Source organism: Elgaria multicarinata, chromosome 3 (assembly GCF_023053635.1).
Source record: "Elgaria multicarinata webbii isolate HBS135686 ecotype San Diego chromosome 3, rElgMul1.1.pri, whole genome shotgun sequence".
Classification (NCBI taxonomy): domain Eukaryota; kingdom Metazoa; phylum Chordata; class Lepidosauria; order Squamata; family Anguidae; genus Elgaria; species Elgaria multicarinata.
Genome location: NC_086173.1, coordinates 101,219,107 through 101,240,173, shown reverse-complemented (window position 1 = coordinate 101,240,173; position 21,067 = coordinate 101,219,107). Strand labels below are relative to the sequence as shown.

The 21,067-nt window shown below is 43.4% G+C and overlaps 1 protein-coding gene across 2 annotated transcripts in view; it reads left to right on the top strand.

Moving 5' to 3' along the window:
* Positions 1–21,067, top strand: part of CACNA2D2 (calcium voltage-gated channel auxiliary subunit alpha2delta 2) — a 639,662-nt gene that overhangs the window by 529,414 nt on the left and 89,181 nt on the right. For both annotated transcript variants that reach the window (XM_063121105.1, XM_063121104.1), the window contains exons 9-11: positions 7,718–7,768; positions 8,054–8,153; positions 18,558–18,716. In XM_063121105.1, coding sequence (XP_062977175.1) covers positions 7,718–7,768; positions 8,054–8,153; positions 18,558–18,716 — 310 coding nt within the window. The remainder of the gene's footprint in view (positions 1–7,717; positions 7,769–8,053; positions 8,154–18,557; positions 18,717–21,067) is intronic.

Genomic DNA, 21,067 nt, shown 5'->3' with positions numbered 1-21,067 from the left:
CAAGCTGCTTATGCTCAATAGGTAAATGGCCCAAAGGGCTTCGGCTATCAGGCAACATAGAAATGAAATCATCATCACGCCAGTCCTCTTCCAGCTTCATTGGCTGCCAGTCCAGGTCTGGGCCTGACTCAAAAGTGCTGGTATTAACATTTAAAGCACTAAACGGCTTGGGGCCAGGCTGTCTGAAGGAATGCCTCCTCCCATATGTGCCTGCCCAGACCCTAAGGTCATCCTCAGGGGCCCTTCTCCATGAGCCCCTGCCAAAGGAAGTGAGGCAGGTGGCTACCAGGAGGAGGGCCTTCTCTGCTGTGGCACCCCGGCTGTGGAATGAGCTCCATAAGGAGGTTCGCCTGGCACCTACACTATATTCTTTTAGACACCAGGTGAAGACCTTTTTATTCTCCCAGTATTTTAACAGTCTATAAATTAATTTTAACTTTGCTGTTTTAAATTTGTATTTTAAATTTGTATTTTTCCATTGCTGCTGTTTTTATCTTGGTTGTGCTTTTATATTGTATTTTAAATTATGGTTTTATATTGTTGTTTTATACTTTGAATGGTCTTAATTTTGTGAACTGCCCAGAGAGCTTCAGCTTTTGGGCGGTATAGAAATGCAATAAATAAATAAATCAAAAAAGGGAAAGTCCCTTGGGAAAGGCCAATAGGAGCTGGGGAGCGCTGGGTGCAGAATGAATCATGCCTAAGAGATGAAGGTGAAAACTCTTCTGACCATCCAAAGGAAGGTGGGATAGAACAAGGCAATGAGGTGAATAAGACATAAGCGGTCAAAGAGGCCAACGTTTTGTTTTGGCTTGGTAGCTATATGGTCAGTGCAGTTCTTGTAATACAGGTGTAATATGTGTATAGCTAGGTGCTCCACTGAGCTTCCTAGATGCTGCATTCTGCACTGGCTGCAGCTTCAAATAGAATGTGTTATAATAATCCCGTGGTGAGGTTACCAATGCATGGATCACCATGACTATGCTATCCCAATCCAGGAATGGGGTAGTTAATGGTCTACCTCAAACTGGTAATGAGTGCTCCAGGATTATATTATTATTGTGGTTCTTAACGTTATTAGTGACATGCGCCTCAAAAGCTATTTTTAAATCCCTTATTGTCTCTTACATTTCTTTTGTTCAAATTTGTGTTCATTTTCATTCTCCTTGTTTCAGCAAGGCTTCCATTTTTTGAAGGAAGCCTTTTTTTCTACTAGTTTCCTTGACACTGCTCATTAACCATGCTGGTGACCTCTTGGTCTTGGTGGTTCCTTTCCTGATCTGTGGTATACATGCTAACTGAGCTTCTGTTATTGTGGTTTTGAGTAACCCCAAAGCATTCTGGAGAGATTTGACCCTCTTACTCCTTTTCATCTTCCATTATACCAGTCCCCTCATTTAAGAGAATTTTCTTCTTTTGAAGTCAAATGTGGCTGTGTTGAACTTCTTTGACAATTTCCTGCTTCCATATAGATTGAATTTGATAGCCGACAATGGGAAAGCCCTTTCTGCATTAGGAAGGTCATTTTTATGTATAAACTCTACTATTACCATTTTCTTTTCTTTTTTCTGAGCTCTTAAAACTAAGGAATGCAATATTTATTTTTATTAACTTAAAATATGTTTATGCCAACTTTAAGGGTAAAAATTAACAAATAAATAAATATAGCAATCATTATACTTCTTAGAGGTATGTAGATAGATATAGCTATAGATATGTCAGTACAGCATAATGAGGTCCCAGGTAACAGGTTAATATCCTTGTCCTTCTGCTTGTCTTTCTAATCCATCCCAGGATAGACCTTGTTATTTAGTTATTATTACATTTTTATCCCACCCTTCCTCCAGCATGCTCAAGGTTGGTGACATGATTCTTCTCTTCCCCCATCCCCCCTTTTTTTAACAACATAGCAACCTGTTAAAAAGCTTAAGTTGAAAGATCAGTGACTAGCTTAAGATAATACAATGAGCTTCATGGTAGAGTGGCCACTTGAAGTACCAAAAATATGATTTGCCCCAACAACAGCAACAACGAACGACAGAAGAGAACAAAAATTTGCACAAAATTTGGATGTGTTTATATGCCTATATGCAAATTTAGAAATGATTAGCAATAACTTTTTTAATTATTTCTTGGCAAAATTGGATGAAATTTTCAGGGATAGTTGCCCCTCTGAGGAGATTTGAGCATGCTAAGTCAACAGGTGCAATGGGTTTTATGTGAGAGCAACCTTGATATTTTGTGGGTATCAGAAAGAGGATGTGCTTATCTCTATGTTCCTTATGGACCATTGTTCTGAAAATGATGGACAGCCTAGGAAAGGAAAGGAACCTCTTGTGCAAAGCACTTGAGTCATTACTGACTGCTTTCGCTGATGTTTTCTTGGCAGACTTTGTAGCAGGGTGGTTTTCCATTGCCTTCCCCAGTCATGGCTACCTTTCCCCCCAGATAACTGGGTACTCATTTTACCGACCTCGGAAGGATGGAAGGCTGAGTCGACCTGAGCCAGCTGCCTGAGAACCAGCTTCTGCTGGGATCGAACTCAGGCCATGGGGAGAGTTTCGGCTGCAGTAACTGCCGCTTACCACTCTGTGGTACCGCTTACCACTCACTCTTACCACTTATTTAGAGGTCCCCCTAAATAAGAAAACTTCAAGTTTCAGAAGCAGTGGTTCATGTGGGAGAGAGCCCTCGAATTTGGAGCAGAGGAGAACTGATCTGCTTTCACTTCACTTCCTGCATGGTTGTTTTGGCAATTTTTATTTTAAAAAAGAACATATCATTGAGGTGTCTCCAGGCATGAAACCTGCAAAGTGTCAGTAAGATAGGTGCAGGGAGTTATGATAATAGAACCCTAGATTAAAGCCTTTTTCTTGGTGAAGCCTGCTGGTGTTGGAAAAATGTCCATCTCACTGTCCCATCCTTGCCCTTCCTCAAAGCACAGTGATTGGATAGCTCCTGATAAAATGCACCCTATGATAAGAAGGTGGACCTGTCAGTTACTCAACCCTATTCCCTCCTTCCCTCCCCATCAAAGTTTGGAGAAAGAAAAATACACTATTTTGGAGGACGCTGTCTGCCTTTCTGAAGCTGAATTGAGAATGGAGCCTCATGCAGGGTCCAACTTTGGTTCTGGTTACCTTGGAGGGAAGCCCACTTTGCCTCAGGAAGTGCCACAAATGTCTGAAGAGACCAGAATTGGCTTGGGCTTCAGCTGAATTCAATGCACATCCCTAATAACTACGTTTAATGCATTCTCTCTTTTAGGGAGAGGTGATCTGAAAAGGTTTTCTTCATTGTTTACAAAGGCAAAGGTGGTTTTCTTCCTCCCAATTGCTAAAAATATCCTAATCAGGTTTGGCCTTTGAAAACATCAGGGGGGGTAAATAGAATCTTAATATATACACATGTGTCAGCACAATCATCGCTGCTAAAAAAAGGAATTGCAATGATGGAAGAGTTTAGCATTTAGAGCTCATTAAGCTGACACGATGTTGAGCGGCAGGTCACTATCACTTTGCAGAGTCTTTCCACATCTCTTTATTGTCATTCAAGGCAATCTAGCACTGCCCTTGGCTTCTTCTTCTTTGCTTGCTTTATTGGGGCCATGGGTTAATATATGGATGATTTGGTATACGTTCTTCATCGGTGTATATAACAATTCCAAAATTTAATATAACAGTATCCACTTATAGAGCAGCATTATTGACTGCTGTGTGCTAATAGCCCATGTCTCATACTGTTCTGGAAATGTGTATCCCTGATACAATTATAGGCTTTATAATGCTCTGTTAAAGCTATGGTCTGTGCCATACAGAGGATAGTGGTGAAAAATCCATGACTCCTCTCACTCTCTTTCTACCGGTGCTCATATTTGGGGGAGAAAGGTAGGAGGGCCCTTAATGAAACGCACAAGCCCCACCCATAATTCAGCCAAATCCATCCCCCCAGTAGCCTTCTAAAAAGAGTAGTTAAAAGGGCTTGTCACAAAAGGTATGGCAGAGAGCCCTCTTTTGCCACCCCCTGTAATCCCATCACTCCTTTCTGCTCTGGTCCATAGCAGCTAGTTCCTTGTGCATGGGCAGGCTGGATTGTACAGAGATGGCTCTGAAATGCTTTTTGCTATCGAGCCTGTCTTCCAGCTGAAGAATGACCACTGAACCAGTATTAACTTAAATGGATAACAGGCCTGACCCCTTGTTACTTGCAAAGCTGAACACAGATGACCAGCTAAGTATGGGATTGTCACCAAGGTTTCTGTGTTTGCTTCCTGCTTAGAAATACTAAAAGGGGGGTGGAGGCACTCATGTACATGGCTGGTCATTATATATTGCTAATGGGTGGCATTTGGCTTTGTGGGACACAGGTTGTGCAGGCCTGATTAGAATCAGTGACCAGGTTTACACAATTACCGCAGTCCACCATGGCTTATTTAAGTCACAGAGGGTTGTGGTGTGTGCTGGCAACCATTTTGAATATTCAACCCCTGGCAAGGGGTTGCCATGGTTTGCCGTGTCATTTGAGCCCGGGCATCAAGAGTTGTGGGAGGGAGAAACAACCCTCAAATAATCCATGGTCTATTGTAGGGTTATTTGCCCATCCAACAACCCCTGCCACTCTGGTTCGGGTAATACAGCAAACTATGGCAACAACTCCCTGTAGGGGATTGAATATTCAAAATGGCCACTGGCACACGGCATCCCTCACAATCTAAAAAGCATGTCACAAAAGGAAAAGGGATTGGGAAGGAGGAAGAAAAAAAGCAACTACAGACACTAGTCCTTCGTTACAAAGTTCTTCTAAGTGTGCTTTCTGGCTGAGGGAAGAGCATCTCCCTGCAGCTGTTCCTTCTCTGGCCAATAGATGGGGCAAGGCTGTTTTTCCCCTTGCTGTGATTAACTTCCTGGAAAGCAGGGGGTTTGGCCTCTTAGTAGCCCTTCATCTCCTGACCGGTAGCAGAGACCATACAGTAGACTTCCCCCCAAACTGGTATTCCCCCCAGATGTGTTGGATTGCAACTCCCATCATTCCCAGCCAGCATTGCTTGCTTACACTCTCACACTTGTGCAGGCTGCTCATGTCTAAAGCTTCTTGGTTACTTATAGGGAACTGGATGGTCAGTTCCTCCTCCCCCCACCCCTCCAAATTTCTTAATCTGAATTTCCACATTTTCAGATTAAGGTGAATTAATGTGGGTGGTGTAGTTGTTGATTAATTAAGAAGGAAGATGCTCTTAGTCTGTCCTACCTGTCAAGGAAGGTGAGAGTGTGTGTCCCTTCATCACAGTAGTTCTGGAAGTACTGGTGTGAGGATGCTTCTAATATCAATTTCTGCATGGTTTGCTCACAGGTTGTATGGAGGTCCTGTGTTACAGATAGACCTAGTTTAAGCAAAATGTATCACCACCACTACCTTCCCTCTCCTTTCTCTGAATTCCCCAAGCATTTTCTGCAGACTCCCACATCACCAGGATGCTAGGTCAAGAAAATAAAACTAGCATGGCATGGGGATGTGTTCCAGCCTAGCCTTTTCCCTATATGCTAGCTTTCCATGCTAAGGGTTTATTTAAAATGTAGGGGAATATCCTTTCACCAGCAATCTGACGTGGTATAGTCAGCAAGAGATAAACTGCATGACCAAACCAAGACTGAGCATTGGTAAGAACTCAGCGTTGAGAGTGCATTATACTGTGCATGGCACGCACAAAATGGATTTCCATTTGGTACAACACTCCATGTGTGAACTTATTCTTCAATCACGAAGTAGGGTTCCACCCATTGCCATTCACTTACTGTAGTCAGGAACAATAGAAATCTGTAGAAGAATTCTGACAAAGAAACCTACATTTCCTCTCTCCATACTAATATTAAATATAGTTCCAAAGCACATACCTTTTGTCATCTCTGCAGTATCTATATATTTTATGATAGTATAGCAACCCCATAATTTAATAAACTTATGGATGGTTTATTGTATTTTATATATAACTTTGATTTCACAGTAGTGTTTTATAGATGTGTTTTTTCCCACCTGTAAATCTGTGACAGCAAAAAAATAGCAAATACATTTATTGAATTGACTTCTCAGATATTACAGAAATATGTGTTCTGAGGTAACTCTTGATTGATTATTATTATTAAAAAGAAATACATTTTCTCTGTCAAATGTTAACATAAAAATAATAAAGAACAGAAAATACACTTTTAAATTGCATTTTTCAATGCCTGCAAATGAACTATATGTTTTGTCTCTAAATGTCTGTTTCAATGATTGCTGTATAATATTTTTAAGAGTTTACTTAGTAAAGAGAACGTGAAAATGTTTCCAAAACTGATCAGTAGATAATACATTAATAAAATTGGGTGGATTTCTTAGGATATCTAGTTTTATACCAGTTTAACTGTTTACACTGGGAGCAAAAGCAGCCATAGTTCAAATGACATGTTCAGGCTTATTTCATAAAAGAACATTCCATTTTGTGAGAATCTCTGTCTCAGCGCCCAATATCCACAAGTAGTGGAGCATGTGCAAAGAAGAACATAATCCGATGAAGAATTAAGTGTCAGGAGAGAGGCTGTTCATTGTTCTCACACTTGGGATTCATCTAGAACACTAATAGACCAGTTTTGTATAGACACTATACTTAAATACTCGTCCACCTTCAGACAATCCAATTTTGATCACCTCCATAGTTTGGACTTCAGTGAGTCTTACAGCACTAGAAAAAAAATCTGCTGTTGCCAGAGCATGAATTTATTTGAGAGGAGGAGAAAAAGGGTTAAGATTACATCAGGTGGGCACAAGTTTGCAAACTATCATAATTTCATTATTAGTCTTGAGATAACCTTATATGAAAGGCAAGATTGTGTCTACTTGCTGTTTTGTAAAAGTCGTTTTTTTGAAAGCTTCTTGGTCACAAAGAAGAGGATGTGCAAATGCATCAGAGACCAGACAAAAGGGAGTGTGCCTGTTTCTCTTTCATAACAACTGTGTTAAACAGCAGCCATTTCCCCCCTCTAAAGAACAGTTCAGTCATGAGGTGGCACCTTCCTCTTCCCCAGCCCCCTTCCCGCCACTGTGATTACCTCAGCCTTAAGGGCATGTCTGGTTGCTGTTAAGCCTATAGTAGCCTCACTGCTCAGTGTGATTTGACACCTCCACATGAGTACTGTCTACACAACGTGCCTAATTGTGCTGGTGGAAGCACCTTCCCTTTTCTAACACGTTTTCGGACCATCTCTTCCTTCAGCAGTGCCACCCCAGCCCAAGGCGTATTGGTGCCTGAGACAGAAAAGCCACCCAAGTTGTAAACATAAAAATAATAAATGAAATAATTGGTGGTCTACTTCTCTTTAAGAATACCCCCAAACCTGCCAACAGAGGTTAGCTGCCTCAGCCTTCCAAACTCTGGCGTGAATTATTTATTTGTTTATTTATTCAATGTATGAGACACTCTAGCCAAAGCTCTTGGGGTGATGTACATAATAAAAGGAGAAACTATAAAACCAGTGATAAAACACGTTTGAAAATATGTTTTAAAAGTAGCAACAAAAATCCAGCATTTAAAAGAGATAAATAACTGCCCAGCTTAAAAACGTAGAAAAGATGGTTTTTAAAGGCAGCATTAAAACATAAATGTCAGGCTGTGGTGCTCTGTGGAATCACAAATCTGTTGGGTGCCTGGCTCTGACTTTATCTGTGTCTTTCTTTTATGCAGGTACATCCAGGGGGCCTCGTCTCCAAAGGACATGGTGATCATCGTAGACGTGTGAGTGTTTCCCCTCCCCCCGAGTTAGCTGTTTTCAGCGACATGTTCACCTGCTCCCTCCAAAGAGCATGACATGTGTATTTCTGTCTCCCATTAAAAAGGCCATAGCACTTTAAAGGCATGCCCACCCACCACCTCCCAGGAAAGTGTCACTGTTCAGGACATCCTCGTCAGGAACAAGAGAAGACGCCCACCCGCCCCATGAAATAGTGGCGGAAGCACCTTCTGTTTTCACTGGAAGTCATTAGAGTAGCAATATCAGCTGTGTCTTCTCTTCTGCTATAGGAGTGGCAGTGTTAGCGGCCTGACACTGAAGTTGATGAAGACATCAGTCTATGACATGCTGGACACACTCTCAGATGACGACTACGTCAACGTGGCTTCAGTGAGTGCCTTGTCTGTGGTTGGCAAAAGAACAAGAGGCAGGAAAGATAAAGGATATGGAGGCGGTGGCACCTAATGTGCCCCCTGGCATCTATAACAGCAGGCTTGGGTGAATCAGTAACTTGGCTGTAGTTGTTCCATTTTTTTCTTTCCCCTTCCTATATACTTCTTGCCTCTCCTGTTATTGCAATCCCAGTTTTCCTTTCCCAGTCCTCATCCCAGTCCCTGACCAAAAAAAAAAAAAAAAGAGGAATGATCAATTGGGATTTTGAATGGGGATGGGGAAATGCATGCAAAGCAGGAAAGCCTATGCAGATTTGCCTAATATATTCAAAGACTGGATTTGATTTTCAGGATGCACAATCTTATATTTTTAAGAGTAGAATTTTGGATACCCTCATTTGAGCACAGCTTGCCACTGCAAAGGTAGGTTTGGCCCATATTCCACATCCTGTAGACTGAGTTGTGTGTGTTCTCTGATAGTCATATATACAGTATGTGTTGTTGTTTAGGAAAAGAGGCAAATTGAGTGGCACTAATTATGCTGTAACCTTTCTGTATGGCTAGCCAACACACCATAATTGTTATGTAGATACTCCGTATAGAGAACTAACCTCAGTGCTCTTGTACGCTAAGTTACAGTGGATCACTTAGCTACTAAATAGCTGTTACTGAGATGAGAGCTGTGTGTACAAGTCTATAAGGCATCATTACATGGCAATTTCTGTGTACCACAATTGAATGCCCTCTGACTACAGTCTGTTTTCTCACTGCAAAGGAACCAAGTATGGTGGTAAAGATGCATGTGTCCAGCATCATTGTGACGCACACACAAGTTAATCAGTGGATGGGGTGGAGGGGGATGTCTCAACATTGTTGCAGAACAATGGCATTGGAATGTCAGGACATTAGTAGCTTAGTGAGAGTGGCTGGTGTGGATAACATAGAAAGAACTTCTGTCCATGTGCTTGACCTTTTTTCCATGTGTCATGGTCCACACATGGCATCTTTGTGGCCTCAAGGTGATAGGCATTTTTTCCCTTAATGTCTAAAAGAAATTTTCCAATGACACTCTAATTTTAATTATCAAGTCTATCTGGAGGTCGCCCATTGCTACCTACCCTGAAGGTTTGCACCTTAATATAGCCTTAGGTGAGCAATCTGTACTCCAGCAATTCACAGAGAACCCAACTGCTTTGTAATGTAAAGAAGAAAGCTTGTGAGTTATTTTTCCCTGAGTAAAGTTTGATACACATACACATACAGAGAGAGAGAGAGAGAGAGAGAGAGAGAGAACCTTTTTAATTGGGTTAGATCCAGGCTTAGGTGCAAGCAACTATGCTGGTGGAAAAGAATTCCCTGCCCTCTCCTTCTCCCATCAGACCCCTGCAGCCCCTTGAAAATGCTACATGGAGGGTTTGGGGGACCCTGCTGAAATAGGTGAGCTGCTGGGGAGGGGGGATTTCTGAAAATCAGGAGGAGGCACTTTCTGTGAATAGAGCTGTTTCATCCACAGAAGGCAGATCCTGGATCCAACCAATTGTGTTTTTCCTTTCTGCATAATATGTACTGGACCACACCCCAACACAGTCATTCCTGCATCAAATACAGAACATTTGACTGATTTAGAGCAAATTTCCACATAAAAAGACATCCAGTAGAAAATCATCCAATAGTAATAACAGAATAATAAAATACAGATAAAAACACAACAGGTTGAGAATCTTTTCTGTCCTGATTTATATTGTTCCATTAATTAATTCTCCCCATTGTTGATCATGAGCGCCATTTTGGAGAAGTTGAGCATCCACAATTCACACTGAATTGTGGTATTTGCTCAGGACTTCTTTTAAGTCAGCCTGTATGGTTCATTAAAAGGCATAAGTAGGCATGATGGTGCTGCCGGGTGGAGGATTGGGAGTGCAAGTAAGGGTGGAATAGCCAGCAACTCTGGAAGAAGACAGGGAGGAGGTGAGCTTCATAATGAGTCAAGCTATTCTCCTGAGTTTTTATGTGGAGCTTTTCATGCCTGCTCTTGCACTTTCCAGCCTCCAGGAGTTAAGCAACTGCTTCTCTACAAAATGGATTCTGAAAGCATCTCAAGCCCAAATGCCACATCAGCCCTGTGAAAACAAGTGTGCTCTTTATTTTGCTGTATTTATTTCTTTGTATAATGGGAAAGATGAGGGAAATGCCCGTCAGAGGCACTGGCCTCTGCCTCGTGCGGCTCCCGCAGCCCAATTTACCATTTCTGTCACCTTTCCTTTTCCTGCACTCCCGACTGCTCTCTGCCTTTGATCGATTGCAAATGACAAAACACACCTGCAAGAAATAAATTACATCCTTCCACTGCCATTTCCCCCATGCCAGCTTTGACGGACTATTCGGTTTGCACGAAGTGGTGCGTTGTGGTGAGGGCTGGGATGGGATTGTGGTGAGGGGCAGGAAGGCTTTGGTATACAGGCAAATGGCTAGCTAGCTGTGGAGTCTGCGTTTCTCCCTAGGCCTGGGCTGCAGGAAGGTTATACCTTAGAAGCATGTATGAATTTTGGTTTCCTTTGCACAGAAGATGAGGAATGAAATAGGCATCATTAGCAGAGCTAACCTCCTTCCAGACAAATGTATTTCTTGGGACACGTTGTGATACTGCAGGTCAGCCCTTTAGTATCTTTAAGTAATCCAGAGTAGTTTGGGAACATATGGATCCTTTTCTGCTGTGCGCCTAGGAAACCCATGGTCTTAAGGAACAGCATGACAATTCACATTTCCTTCCAAGGATGTTAATGGCTCAAGAGACCCACACATGTTGCTTTTCCCTCACCTCATTCCTGGAGATATATACAGGGCAGAATGCAGGTCCGGTACGGTGGGATGGGTAAAAAAAAGTTGGACTGGACAGATCGCTGCTCAGTCATGAAGCTCACTTAACGGTCTTGCACAAGACAATGGAGCACATCTTGGAGTTGATGATCTGCTCCATGGAGAAGTAGGAAGGGGAACCTGTGATGTCACGATTGGCTTCTGTAACAAAGTACCAATTCCCCTTCCTCTCAGTCCTGGAGATTTTACATCTTACCAAAGTGTGCAGTGGCTCCATTGCTCAAATTATGGGTGCTTCCAGGTGAGGCTTTTATAACACCATCACCTTGCCTCATACACAGAATTTTACAAGGAGTCCATATGATGTTGACCCTGTTCAGATGACATGCTAAGGCCACAGTGGTTAAGCACTTTGAGCTAAACATTATGGCTTAGTGAGTCGTGTGAATCATGCCTTAGTGTGTCAGGTGAAAAATTCCTAAGGATGGCGGCTACATAACCAGAGTTTAAACATGCTCACTAACCATTTGCTGCAAAGGCTTAGTAACCTAACCATAGCTTAGTGTGTTGTCTGAACAGGCCTGTTATCTTCCTCTCATAACTCTTCCTTTTTTCCCAATGCTTCTTCCATCTTTTTTCTTACTGCAAAAAATCTGTTAAGGAAGAAAAGGAAGAATTGCTGCCTGAAGCCTTCTGTTTGGTAACGCCAGGAGCCCTCCGTCCAGAAGTACTTATATATGTCTGTTCTCACCCATGTTTGAAGCACCTAAAATAAAGAGGGCATGGCAAAGAATCCAGTATCTGTCCAGAGAACTAAAGAGTCACCCCATCCCTAGCTAGAGTGCATATACATGATCCTTAGTATGTTTGGATCATTATTATTATTATTATTATTATTATTATTATTATTATTATTTATTTATATAGCACCATCAATGTACATGTAGAATTTCATTCTACAAACATCATGTCTTCTGAGAGCAAAATAGCAACTTTTCATGCTATATTATTTTTCTCAAAAGGTTTGCATAGACCCAGGGGGAGTTCAAAGGAATGGGTCAGTGGAGAGCAGCATCTGAGGACTATAGCCCTTTATTTGGCAGCTTCTTTCTGCCCATTCATATTGCCATCCCTCACCTAAGGTTGGGCCCACACACGGGTGAGGCATTCCCACACCCAGAAGATGGTTGGTTTCCACCCTCCTTCCCATGGATATTTTCAAGCACAGCTAGTCCCACAAGAGGGTGTGAATGCAAGGCTTTAGTCTTTCCAAGGATTCTGCTCTGCTGAAGTGGCAAAGAGAAGCAATACTGTAATCAACTGTCAAATTGCATCACATCAACTACTCAAATGCTTCTCCCAAAACAAAACAAAAAAACAACCCAAGATTCAGGAGAATGGAAAGAAGGAAAACGCCAGGCCTGCTGCATGCATGAGAGGAGACTCTTGGCAGGCTGGGCTGAAGGGTCATGGATTTTAAGCAAAGAGAGTCACAATATTATTTACTAATGTATACCCCACCTTTCACCCAATGGTCTCCAAGGCAACTTGCAAACAAAACTAAAACAATTCAAGAAAAATAGAAAATGGAATTAAAATCAGTACAAACACCAGCAGCAGAAATAACTAATTAAAGTACTACATACCAGTGCCTATTTATATTCTGCCACAATCTTGGGAGAATAGAACAGCATTCATCTGTTGCCTAAGAAATAGTATCATAGGTGCCAGTAGAGATGGCCAAGAAGGATGTTCCATAATCAGGACTGCACTTCTGAGATGGCCTTGTCCCTGGTGGCCACCTAACTAACCTCTGGGGGTGTGAGCATTGAGAACATGGCCTCAGTTGATAAAAAGGGGCAGAGAAATGGGATGGGAAGAGGAATGAAATTAAGTGGTCTTGCAGCAGGGCTCTTGCTTTCCCCTCTCATCTGTCTCAGAAACAGCCAGCTGGAATAGCTGCTGGCAGTAACCGTTGAAGGAGGAGGAGCCTTCATGGTGGTGGTTCATACAGAAGTAGGCCATCCTTCAGACATCCTGGCTCCAAGTGGTTATAAAGCTTTATAGGCTAAAACCATTACCTGTAAAGGTTACTTTTAGTTGCACTCAAAAGCAGTTTTGAAGATAGTGAAGGTGGGTCTTTCAACATGATTGAAATATGATTGATGTGGTAGATCCCAGTTAATACCTTGGCTGCCGTATTTTGAGCCAAGTGAAGCTTCCAAATGCTTTTAACAGGCAGCCTCACAGACAATGCATTGCAATAATGTAGCTTAGAAATTACCAGGATGTGAGTAACTCACTATAGATGTGTGTATTTTTTTTCCAGGAGAGGTCACAGCTAACATTCCACGAGTTACAAACCTGACCCTTAAGGCCAACAGTTCCCCACCCATATTTAAGGTGGAGTGCCATACCATCCAGAAAAGCCCAAATACCACCTCCATGGGTAGCTGTGTCAACTATTAACCACATCTCTGGATTGAGCTCCACAGTATTAGCTCTCAGCCAGCCCATCACTGACTCCAGGCACTTGATAACATCTATCACAAGTGCCATGGAGCTGAGCCAGCATCACCCACCCACCCCAGCACCATATTCTGGAATCAGCCCACTAGTGGGAACAAAACCACCGGAGTATAGTACTCCCAGCTCCTATTCTAAGGTGATCCAGAAAAGTATTGTGGTTGATTATATCAAAACTATTGAGAAGTTGAGGAGAATCAACAGAGTATCTTTCTCTCAGAAAAGAGGGTGATCAAGGCACTTTCAGTCTCAAAACCAAGACAAAAGCCAGATTTTTTTTGGGGGGGGGGATCTAGATAATCTGTGAAGTGGATTCAGATAATCTATGTCATCCAGCCATGTCCACAGAAGACCTGCTACAGCTTAGTTAAGCACCTACATCTGAAGCATTCTGTTTTTCCAATTAGGGGAACTGTCAATTCAGGAGGAAAAGTTAATTTTTTTATGTGCTATCCAAAGCTCTCAGCTATGTCAATTTTTGTTCACCTAACATCAGAGGGCATCCTTTCCATTCTTAGTTCTTGGTACTTGACCTGTTAGGTCAAGTACACATTCTGGCAAACTGACACAGGACACCCAAATCAGTGAGACTTCTTTATTGCAGGAAATCTCATGGCAAAAGCTTAATGGTTATACACTTCAGAAATCATATAGTTGATGGTCAGTAGCTATAGGCTCCAAGAAATTCCAGAACAGTCAAAAGCTAATCACTACTACTGTGACTTAGATCTTCATCAACGTGGTTTTCCCATTGCCATCTCCACTGTTCCAAATGCAAGGGAAGGGTCAATCCATACACAGGTTCCAAACCCAGACAAGGAAGGGGAATGATTCTTGGCATGATTCTTCAGGCAATCAAAGGGGCAAACTCTTGAAAGGCCTAACACACCATACCAAAGAGAGTTAGTCCAACTTTGAATCTTTCATTGGTAACTCCAGGCTACGTGGTCAAGGCCTAAACAAGGTCAAGGGAAGGGTAAACATACAGACAAAGGTAAACCCACAGACACAAGGAGTTCCATGCCATGCCATGCTTTCACACTGGCAACTCCACATCCAGTCATAAGAAAGTCCAAAAGTCATAGTTCAAACTCCGTCTGCCGGTACACTATGCTGATGATAAACAAAGATGCACATTCCACAGCAAATGAGAGTTGACGTCTCTGAAAAACCTCACCGTACTTTTCATGGCAAGTCCTTAGCAAACCAAAGTTCCAATTAGGAGAATCTATGTGCAGAGTGCCTCCACAGCCCCAGATGATGATGGGTGTAAACAGGGAGGGCTTTGGGCAAAGGTTCCTCAACTTTGCATCAGCTTAAAAGGGGAGGCATGACAATAAGATCCTTCCTCCGGACCCCTTGACAGGCAAGGGCATTTGGCCTTTCAGCAAGGCACCTGTCCAAACAGGGTGTCACTGCTCAGCCCTCCATGATGATGCTTCAGTCTGAGTGACTCTTTTGCAAAGTCCTCCCCAACTCTGTCAGGTTCTCACGGAGAGCCCCCACTCTCTCAAGGCCGAGTCAAGGAGGAGTGAATGATGCCCATCTGCTCTGCTCGGAGAACAGTGACAAAAAATAAGATCACACAGATTCTGACATGGCCAAATAGACCCAAACACTTCCAGACTAGTTCTAATTAAATCTTAGCTTTAAACTACAAAGCCCACTGCAATGTGGAAACTATTCCCTGACAGGACCCAGTCATCTTTGATGCCAAGCCATGGCCTGCAGGGTACTTCACTCTTGCTTCTGCTTTTTCCTAAATCCACTTCACTTTGAGCTGGTCTAGAGACATAATAGCCATCTATGCTATGCCCTTCCTTTGATAGCCACTTGCTAATTGTATCCCTCTAGAACGGGGGTAGGACACATCTTTCAGTCCAAGGGAAACATTCCGTTTCAGAGAAACTCTCAAGGGTTGTAGTCGAGTAGTGGGTGGGGCCTTGATTATTATTTCATGCGAGCCTTTTATGCTTGCCATCAAGAGAGCTGTATAGAGCTGTCTGCGAGAGACCTTTGGACGTGAGGATGGCAGAGTTGGAGGAACAGAGGTCACCAGCCAGGGGCAGAAGTACAGGGGACCTCTGCCACTGAGAAATAGGGGACAAATCTATGAAGGGCTTTAAAGCTAAAGACAAGATAGCCTTCCAAGCAGAGGGCTCCTAGCACTATCAATTCAAAGGCATTGTTTGCAGTTCTTCCAACGTTTCTTCTTTGCCTTAATGGATTTTCCGTGTTAAGAAAAGAAATGGAAGAAGTGGTGGAAAAACACAGGAGGGTTAATGAGTAGAAGATGTTGCCATTTGGAACCCCTTCCCCCATCCCTTGTAAATTCTGTGAATGAAGCAAGGTGATGGCACCTCATCTGGAAGCACCAAAAGAGTTTGTGGTGAATATGGGAGCAAGTAGAGAGCACACGTAGAATGAAGGTACTTGTCATATGGTCTGAAAAATGAGAGATGTGAATGATTTTGCCTTGTAAGGTGTGACCACAGAAGGCCAGGAAGGAGACGATTGCATTCGTCATGTAAGTAGGTGACCAGTGTTTTAGCTGAGGAGATGGAGAGAGAGGATGAATTTTTGCAATGGATAGAATAAATAGAAAGGTGGTGCTGAATTTTCTTTGCCCATCTTGGCTGTACACTAACTGGGTATAGGCTTTAACTGACCTACAGGCAGTGGAAGGCGCAACCAAGGAGTTTTGTCTCCCTCTACCTAAAATCCCTCTACTTAAGGCTGGTTCCACTGTCTTAACCCAAGAGAGCAATGGGCTGGGAGCAAGCCAATCAGCTGCTTTTTCATGGGCAGAATGGTGAGGAATGGTTCAAGGCAGTCTTGTCTCAGATGCCTGCCTCTCAGGCAGTGGACCCATCAGCCCCAGGGCTAACTTCCTATGATGCAAAATGCTGGATTTGGGGTGAGATGATGGGGGGGGGGGATTGTGCCCTCTTTGCCCGGGATGTCCAGCCTCCTAATATCAGATAAACATGGCTGGCTGTGGTTAGTCAGTGGTGAGAGAAAGGTAATTTTCATAAATACAAAGGTATCCTTGTATTCTTAATTATTTCATGTTTAGGGCAGCCTCCCCCAACCTGGCACCTTCCAGTTATGTTGGACTGCAAGTCCCATCTTCCTCAGCAAGGTTGGGGAAGACTGCTTTAGGCCTAACACTTAGCATGAGTATTAAGCTCTGTTTAATTTGAACCCTGGCTCAAATTAAATGCATTCTCTTCCTCAATGGAAAGGAGTTTTGCAACTTATTCTTTTTCCACAAGTCTAAAGAAAGGAATATCAGGAAGGAAATGAAGAGCTCCGTCATTCTCTGTATCATGTGCCTGCTGTCTGGCAAGGAACATGCCTGTGCTAATTAATGAGTCTAGCCTCGTTACTTTTGCTGGATCACTGCCTCCTAAATGAATGTTCCATATTTCCAGCAAACTAAGCCATAAGCAAAAATGAGTGCTTTCTCGCTTCACCCGCCTGGCCAAACTCGGAGTGAGAAGTCAGCCCTCTATGAACAGGAGCTTAGTGCAGGGCACCCATTTAACTGAGCCTGTGACCTTGTGATAAGGTACTGAAATGTCCTGCAGAAAGTGTGCCTGGAGGTGTTCAGGTAATCACAGCTTTGCTCTCAACAGATTCATTCTATTCTCAGTCACACACTCAGAGAGGATGTCAATGAACTCCACCACAGTCCCATAGAAACTTGGGTGGGAAATTGGGCCCTCTCTGTTAAAAAAAAAGGGGGGGCTGGCCTAGTGGAAAGGGAAGAGAGGCTTGTTATTTCAGCCTTCCATTTCCCCCACTTCTCACACGTTTTGATGTAAACCGTCTCCCCTTCTTGCCTGGTGCGTTTCAGACAGTGAATTGCAAATATTGCATTCACAAGGGGGACTGGGAAGCAATAAATATCTTCCCCAGACCATTTGTTCTTTGAGAACCACCGAAAGCTCACGGTCAGGCCAAGTTTAAGGGGAGAGCTGGTACAAATCCCCACTCAACCATGAAGCTTACTGGAGGACATTGTGCCACTCACCATCTCTCAGCCTCACCTTCCTCACAGGACTTTTGTGAAGGTCAAAGGAAGGGACACTCCACTCTTGGAGGAAGGACAAGATAAGATAAGATAGATCTTGTACGATAGGACCGTGTCTCTGTTCCCTTTGGATCTCTCATTGTGCACATATCTGTGCTACAAACATATCAACCTTATGTCCCTTTGACTCGTACTTCCCCCCCCCCACAAAAGAATCCTGTGAATTGCAGTTTGCTGAGGTAATGAGTAATCTCTGTTGGAGATCCCTAGTTGTTCTCCCTCCTCAAGAAAGAACTACAATTCCTAGGGTTCTCAGTTTTAACTTAGCTTAAATCTTTTGTGTAGATACACTCAATGACACAAAAAGTGGTGGTAGATCTTTGGGGACCCTGACTGCTGACTAGTCCTCCAAGATCTGAGGGCAGATAATCCATACCAGCTGAGTGTAGTTCTCCACAGTATCAAGGCACCTCTGCTCATAGCTGGCTTCAGCTGGTCACCACTCCCCAAAAGGTGTGGGAGCCCTGTTGGGAGAGCAAGCCACGGCTTGCCCCCTGTTCACACACAAATACCCCAACCAACCTTTCTTCCTAGATGTCCCACTGGCTTGAGCTAGAATGTATTTTAAACTGATTTAAGGAAGGATGGATTTGGTTTCTATGAGGGTAGAAGGTCTCTTTCTCCGGACCTTGATTTATTCCTCAATTAACCTTCTCAGCTGTCTTCATAGATGGTTAAATTTGCCAATAGGATCACGATAGTCTTGCCTTCTGTATTGTTGAAAACATTTATTGTTCTCTTATTCACTAAACCAGCCTTACCTAACCTGATACTCTCCAGATATTTTGGACTACAACTCTCAATGTTCCTGACCATTGGCCATGCTGGGAGCTGAAGTCTGAAACATCTGGAGGGTGCTAGTTTGAGAAAGGCTGCACTAAGCACATCGATGGGGGCGTGATCAGGTTTGTGGCTTTTGCATTGTCTCTTTCCCTATTCTGATTCCCTATCTCTTCTTTCCAGTTTAACCAAAAGGCACAGCCTGTCTCCTGTTTCAATCATTTAGTCCAGGCAAACATCCGCAACAAGAAGGTTTTCAAAGAGGATGTGGAAGGAATGGAGGCTCAAGGAACCACTGACTACAAGGCGGGGTTTGAGTATGCCTTTGAACAGCTACAAAATGTAAGCCAAGGGTTGAAGCCCAGGCATGCACTGGGGTGCGTTGGTGGGAGAGGGTGTGATGTCTGTGAAGAAAGGAAATCTAGAATTCAAATGAAAATGTATGGAGGGGGTTAAGGATGGGCAAACCAGCAGTGCTGGAACTTGCCAAGATCCTCTGAGTGTCGCCTCTCCACCAGGCTTGTGACCGATTTACATTCACCTTCACAATCACTGTTCATTTTGTGCAAACATTGTGCAAAACAGACAGTAATCAGTCAAAGTTGCACAAACCCCCCCCCCCCACATTTGCACAGATTTCCAAAATTGCACAAAGTTCCCCCATAGACTAAAGTTGGATTTGGAAATTGACACAAATTTGGAAATTTGCACAAATCACGCAAGGAAAATTGCACAAATCAAACACACACACGTTTGGTAATTTGCAAACATTTTCAGTGGGCCCAATCTTGCGCTTGCATTCAGGGGTGTGAACAGGGCAGGCTCTCGTGGTCTGTGAGCAGAAACGAAATTCTTGTACACCCCTAGAGTGGATTTTGAGGCTGTGGATGTGAGGGTCTGACTAGATGTGATGTCTGTGGTGTGTGAATGAATCCCCAAAGCCTTTCTTTCTTTTGCTAAAAGCACTGGGGCCTTGTTGTGCGGGGAACAACACTCCCTCCCCAATTCCACAGCTTCTATCCAGACTGCCCACCTTGAGACAGCTGCTTTTAGTGGGGAGGGAAGATATTGGAAATGTGTTCACACATCTCTGATGCCATGTCTAGTTTGGCCCCATCCATTCCCCATTCCAGGATCCATCTCTGAGCAACAGAGATGCATCCTGGAATGTTGTGGGCATCAGTTGTTGTCTGACATACGTAGTATCATTCCTATATTACCATGTCAGTCATTTTCCAACTGCTTCTCCCATGCAACGTGGGGGATAAGTATCATGAGAAGTGCCCCTTAGGCCTTGTCCAATAGTTCACATCTTTGGTGGCACACTGAGTACACGTATGTCAGACCAGGACCAGGGAGACTCAGACTCTGATCCCCACTCAGATATGGTACTCACTAGGTGTCCTTGGGCCAGTCGTCAACTCTCACCCTAGCCTACCTCACAGGACTGTGGTGAGGATAAAATGGGGGAGAGGAATCGTGTGTGCTGCTTCAAGTTCCTTAGAGGAAAGGTGGATTAAAATGCAATAAATAATGCTAGCAGGAATTAGCATAACACACACACACGTGCAAAAAAGCAGTTGTTTATGAATCTAGCTTTGTGTCCATTCTGTTCTGTGACCTCCATGGATTGGACATGGGTTTCTGCCTGTAGTGTTTCCTCAATCATTTTTATCAAACACTTCTCAGTAATCTCTTACTTGACCCTGCAGCAACTACAGAGCAGCAATTTCACTAAACACCGTCCATTTTCTCCACACAGACAAATGTATGGTGGCGTTTACAATTTCCTCACTTTGCTTGGCTTTTTGCTCTTTCAGTCTCCCAGCTGCAGCTCTGTGCTCTTCATCTTCAGCACCCCTCTTCTGCCTCCAAAGGCAAGTCTTCATAAGGGACCCCACCTTAGATCCAAGCATCCACCAAGCACTGGCTCCTCTTAGGTGAAAGTGGCTGTACACAATGGAAACGCTGGAACAAATGACATGAATACCTAGGGAGGTTGTGGGCTCTCCCACACTAGAGGCATTCAAGAGGCAGCTGGACAACCATCTGTCAGGGATGCTTTAGGGTGGATTCCTGCATTGAGCAGGGGGTTGGACTCGATGGCCTTGTAGGCCCCTTCCAACTCTGCTATTCTATGATTCTATGATTCTATGATTCTATATGAATAAGGACCTCTCTGCTCTCTTTGAAGTTCCCCATCCCACCACCACCAACACACACACACACACCTATTACACATCAACCCCAAAACCAGTCTTTCTGACACAAGCTTCAGAGATGAAAAGACTTACTGCAGCACACTCTTAAATGGAAATTAAGTCCACCACTTTCTCCCCAACCAGCTTCCAGTACCAGGATGCCTGATCTGCAGGAACCTTCTCAAAATTGAGTGCAGCCTCTCTTGCTAACAAAGATGATTCAGTAGCTTAAAATGTTGCCACACCCCTACAAGTACATTTTATCTACTTAGATTCATTTGTTTATTAGATTTATATCCTGCCTCTCTCCCAAGAAAGCAAAGGGGGCATACAACTTTCTCCTGCACACCAACAAGCCTGTGAGGTAGTTTATGCTGAGAGGTAGTGACTGGACCAAGGACACCCAGTGACCTTCATGATTGACCAAGATTTGAATCTGGGTTTCTCCAGTAATAGTCTGAAACTCTATCCACTATCCCACATTGGGTATTG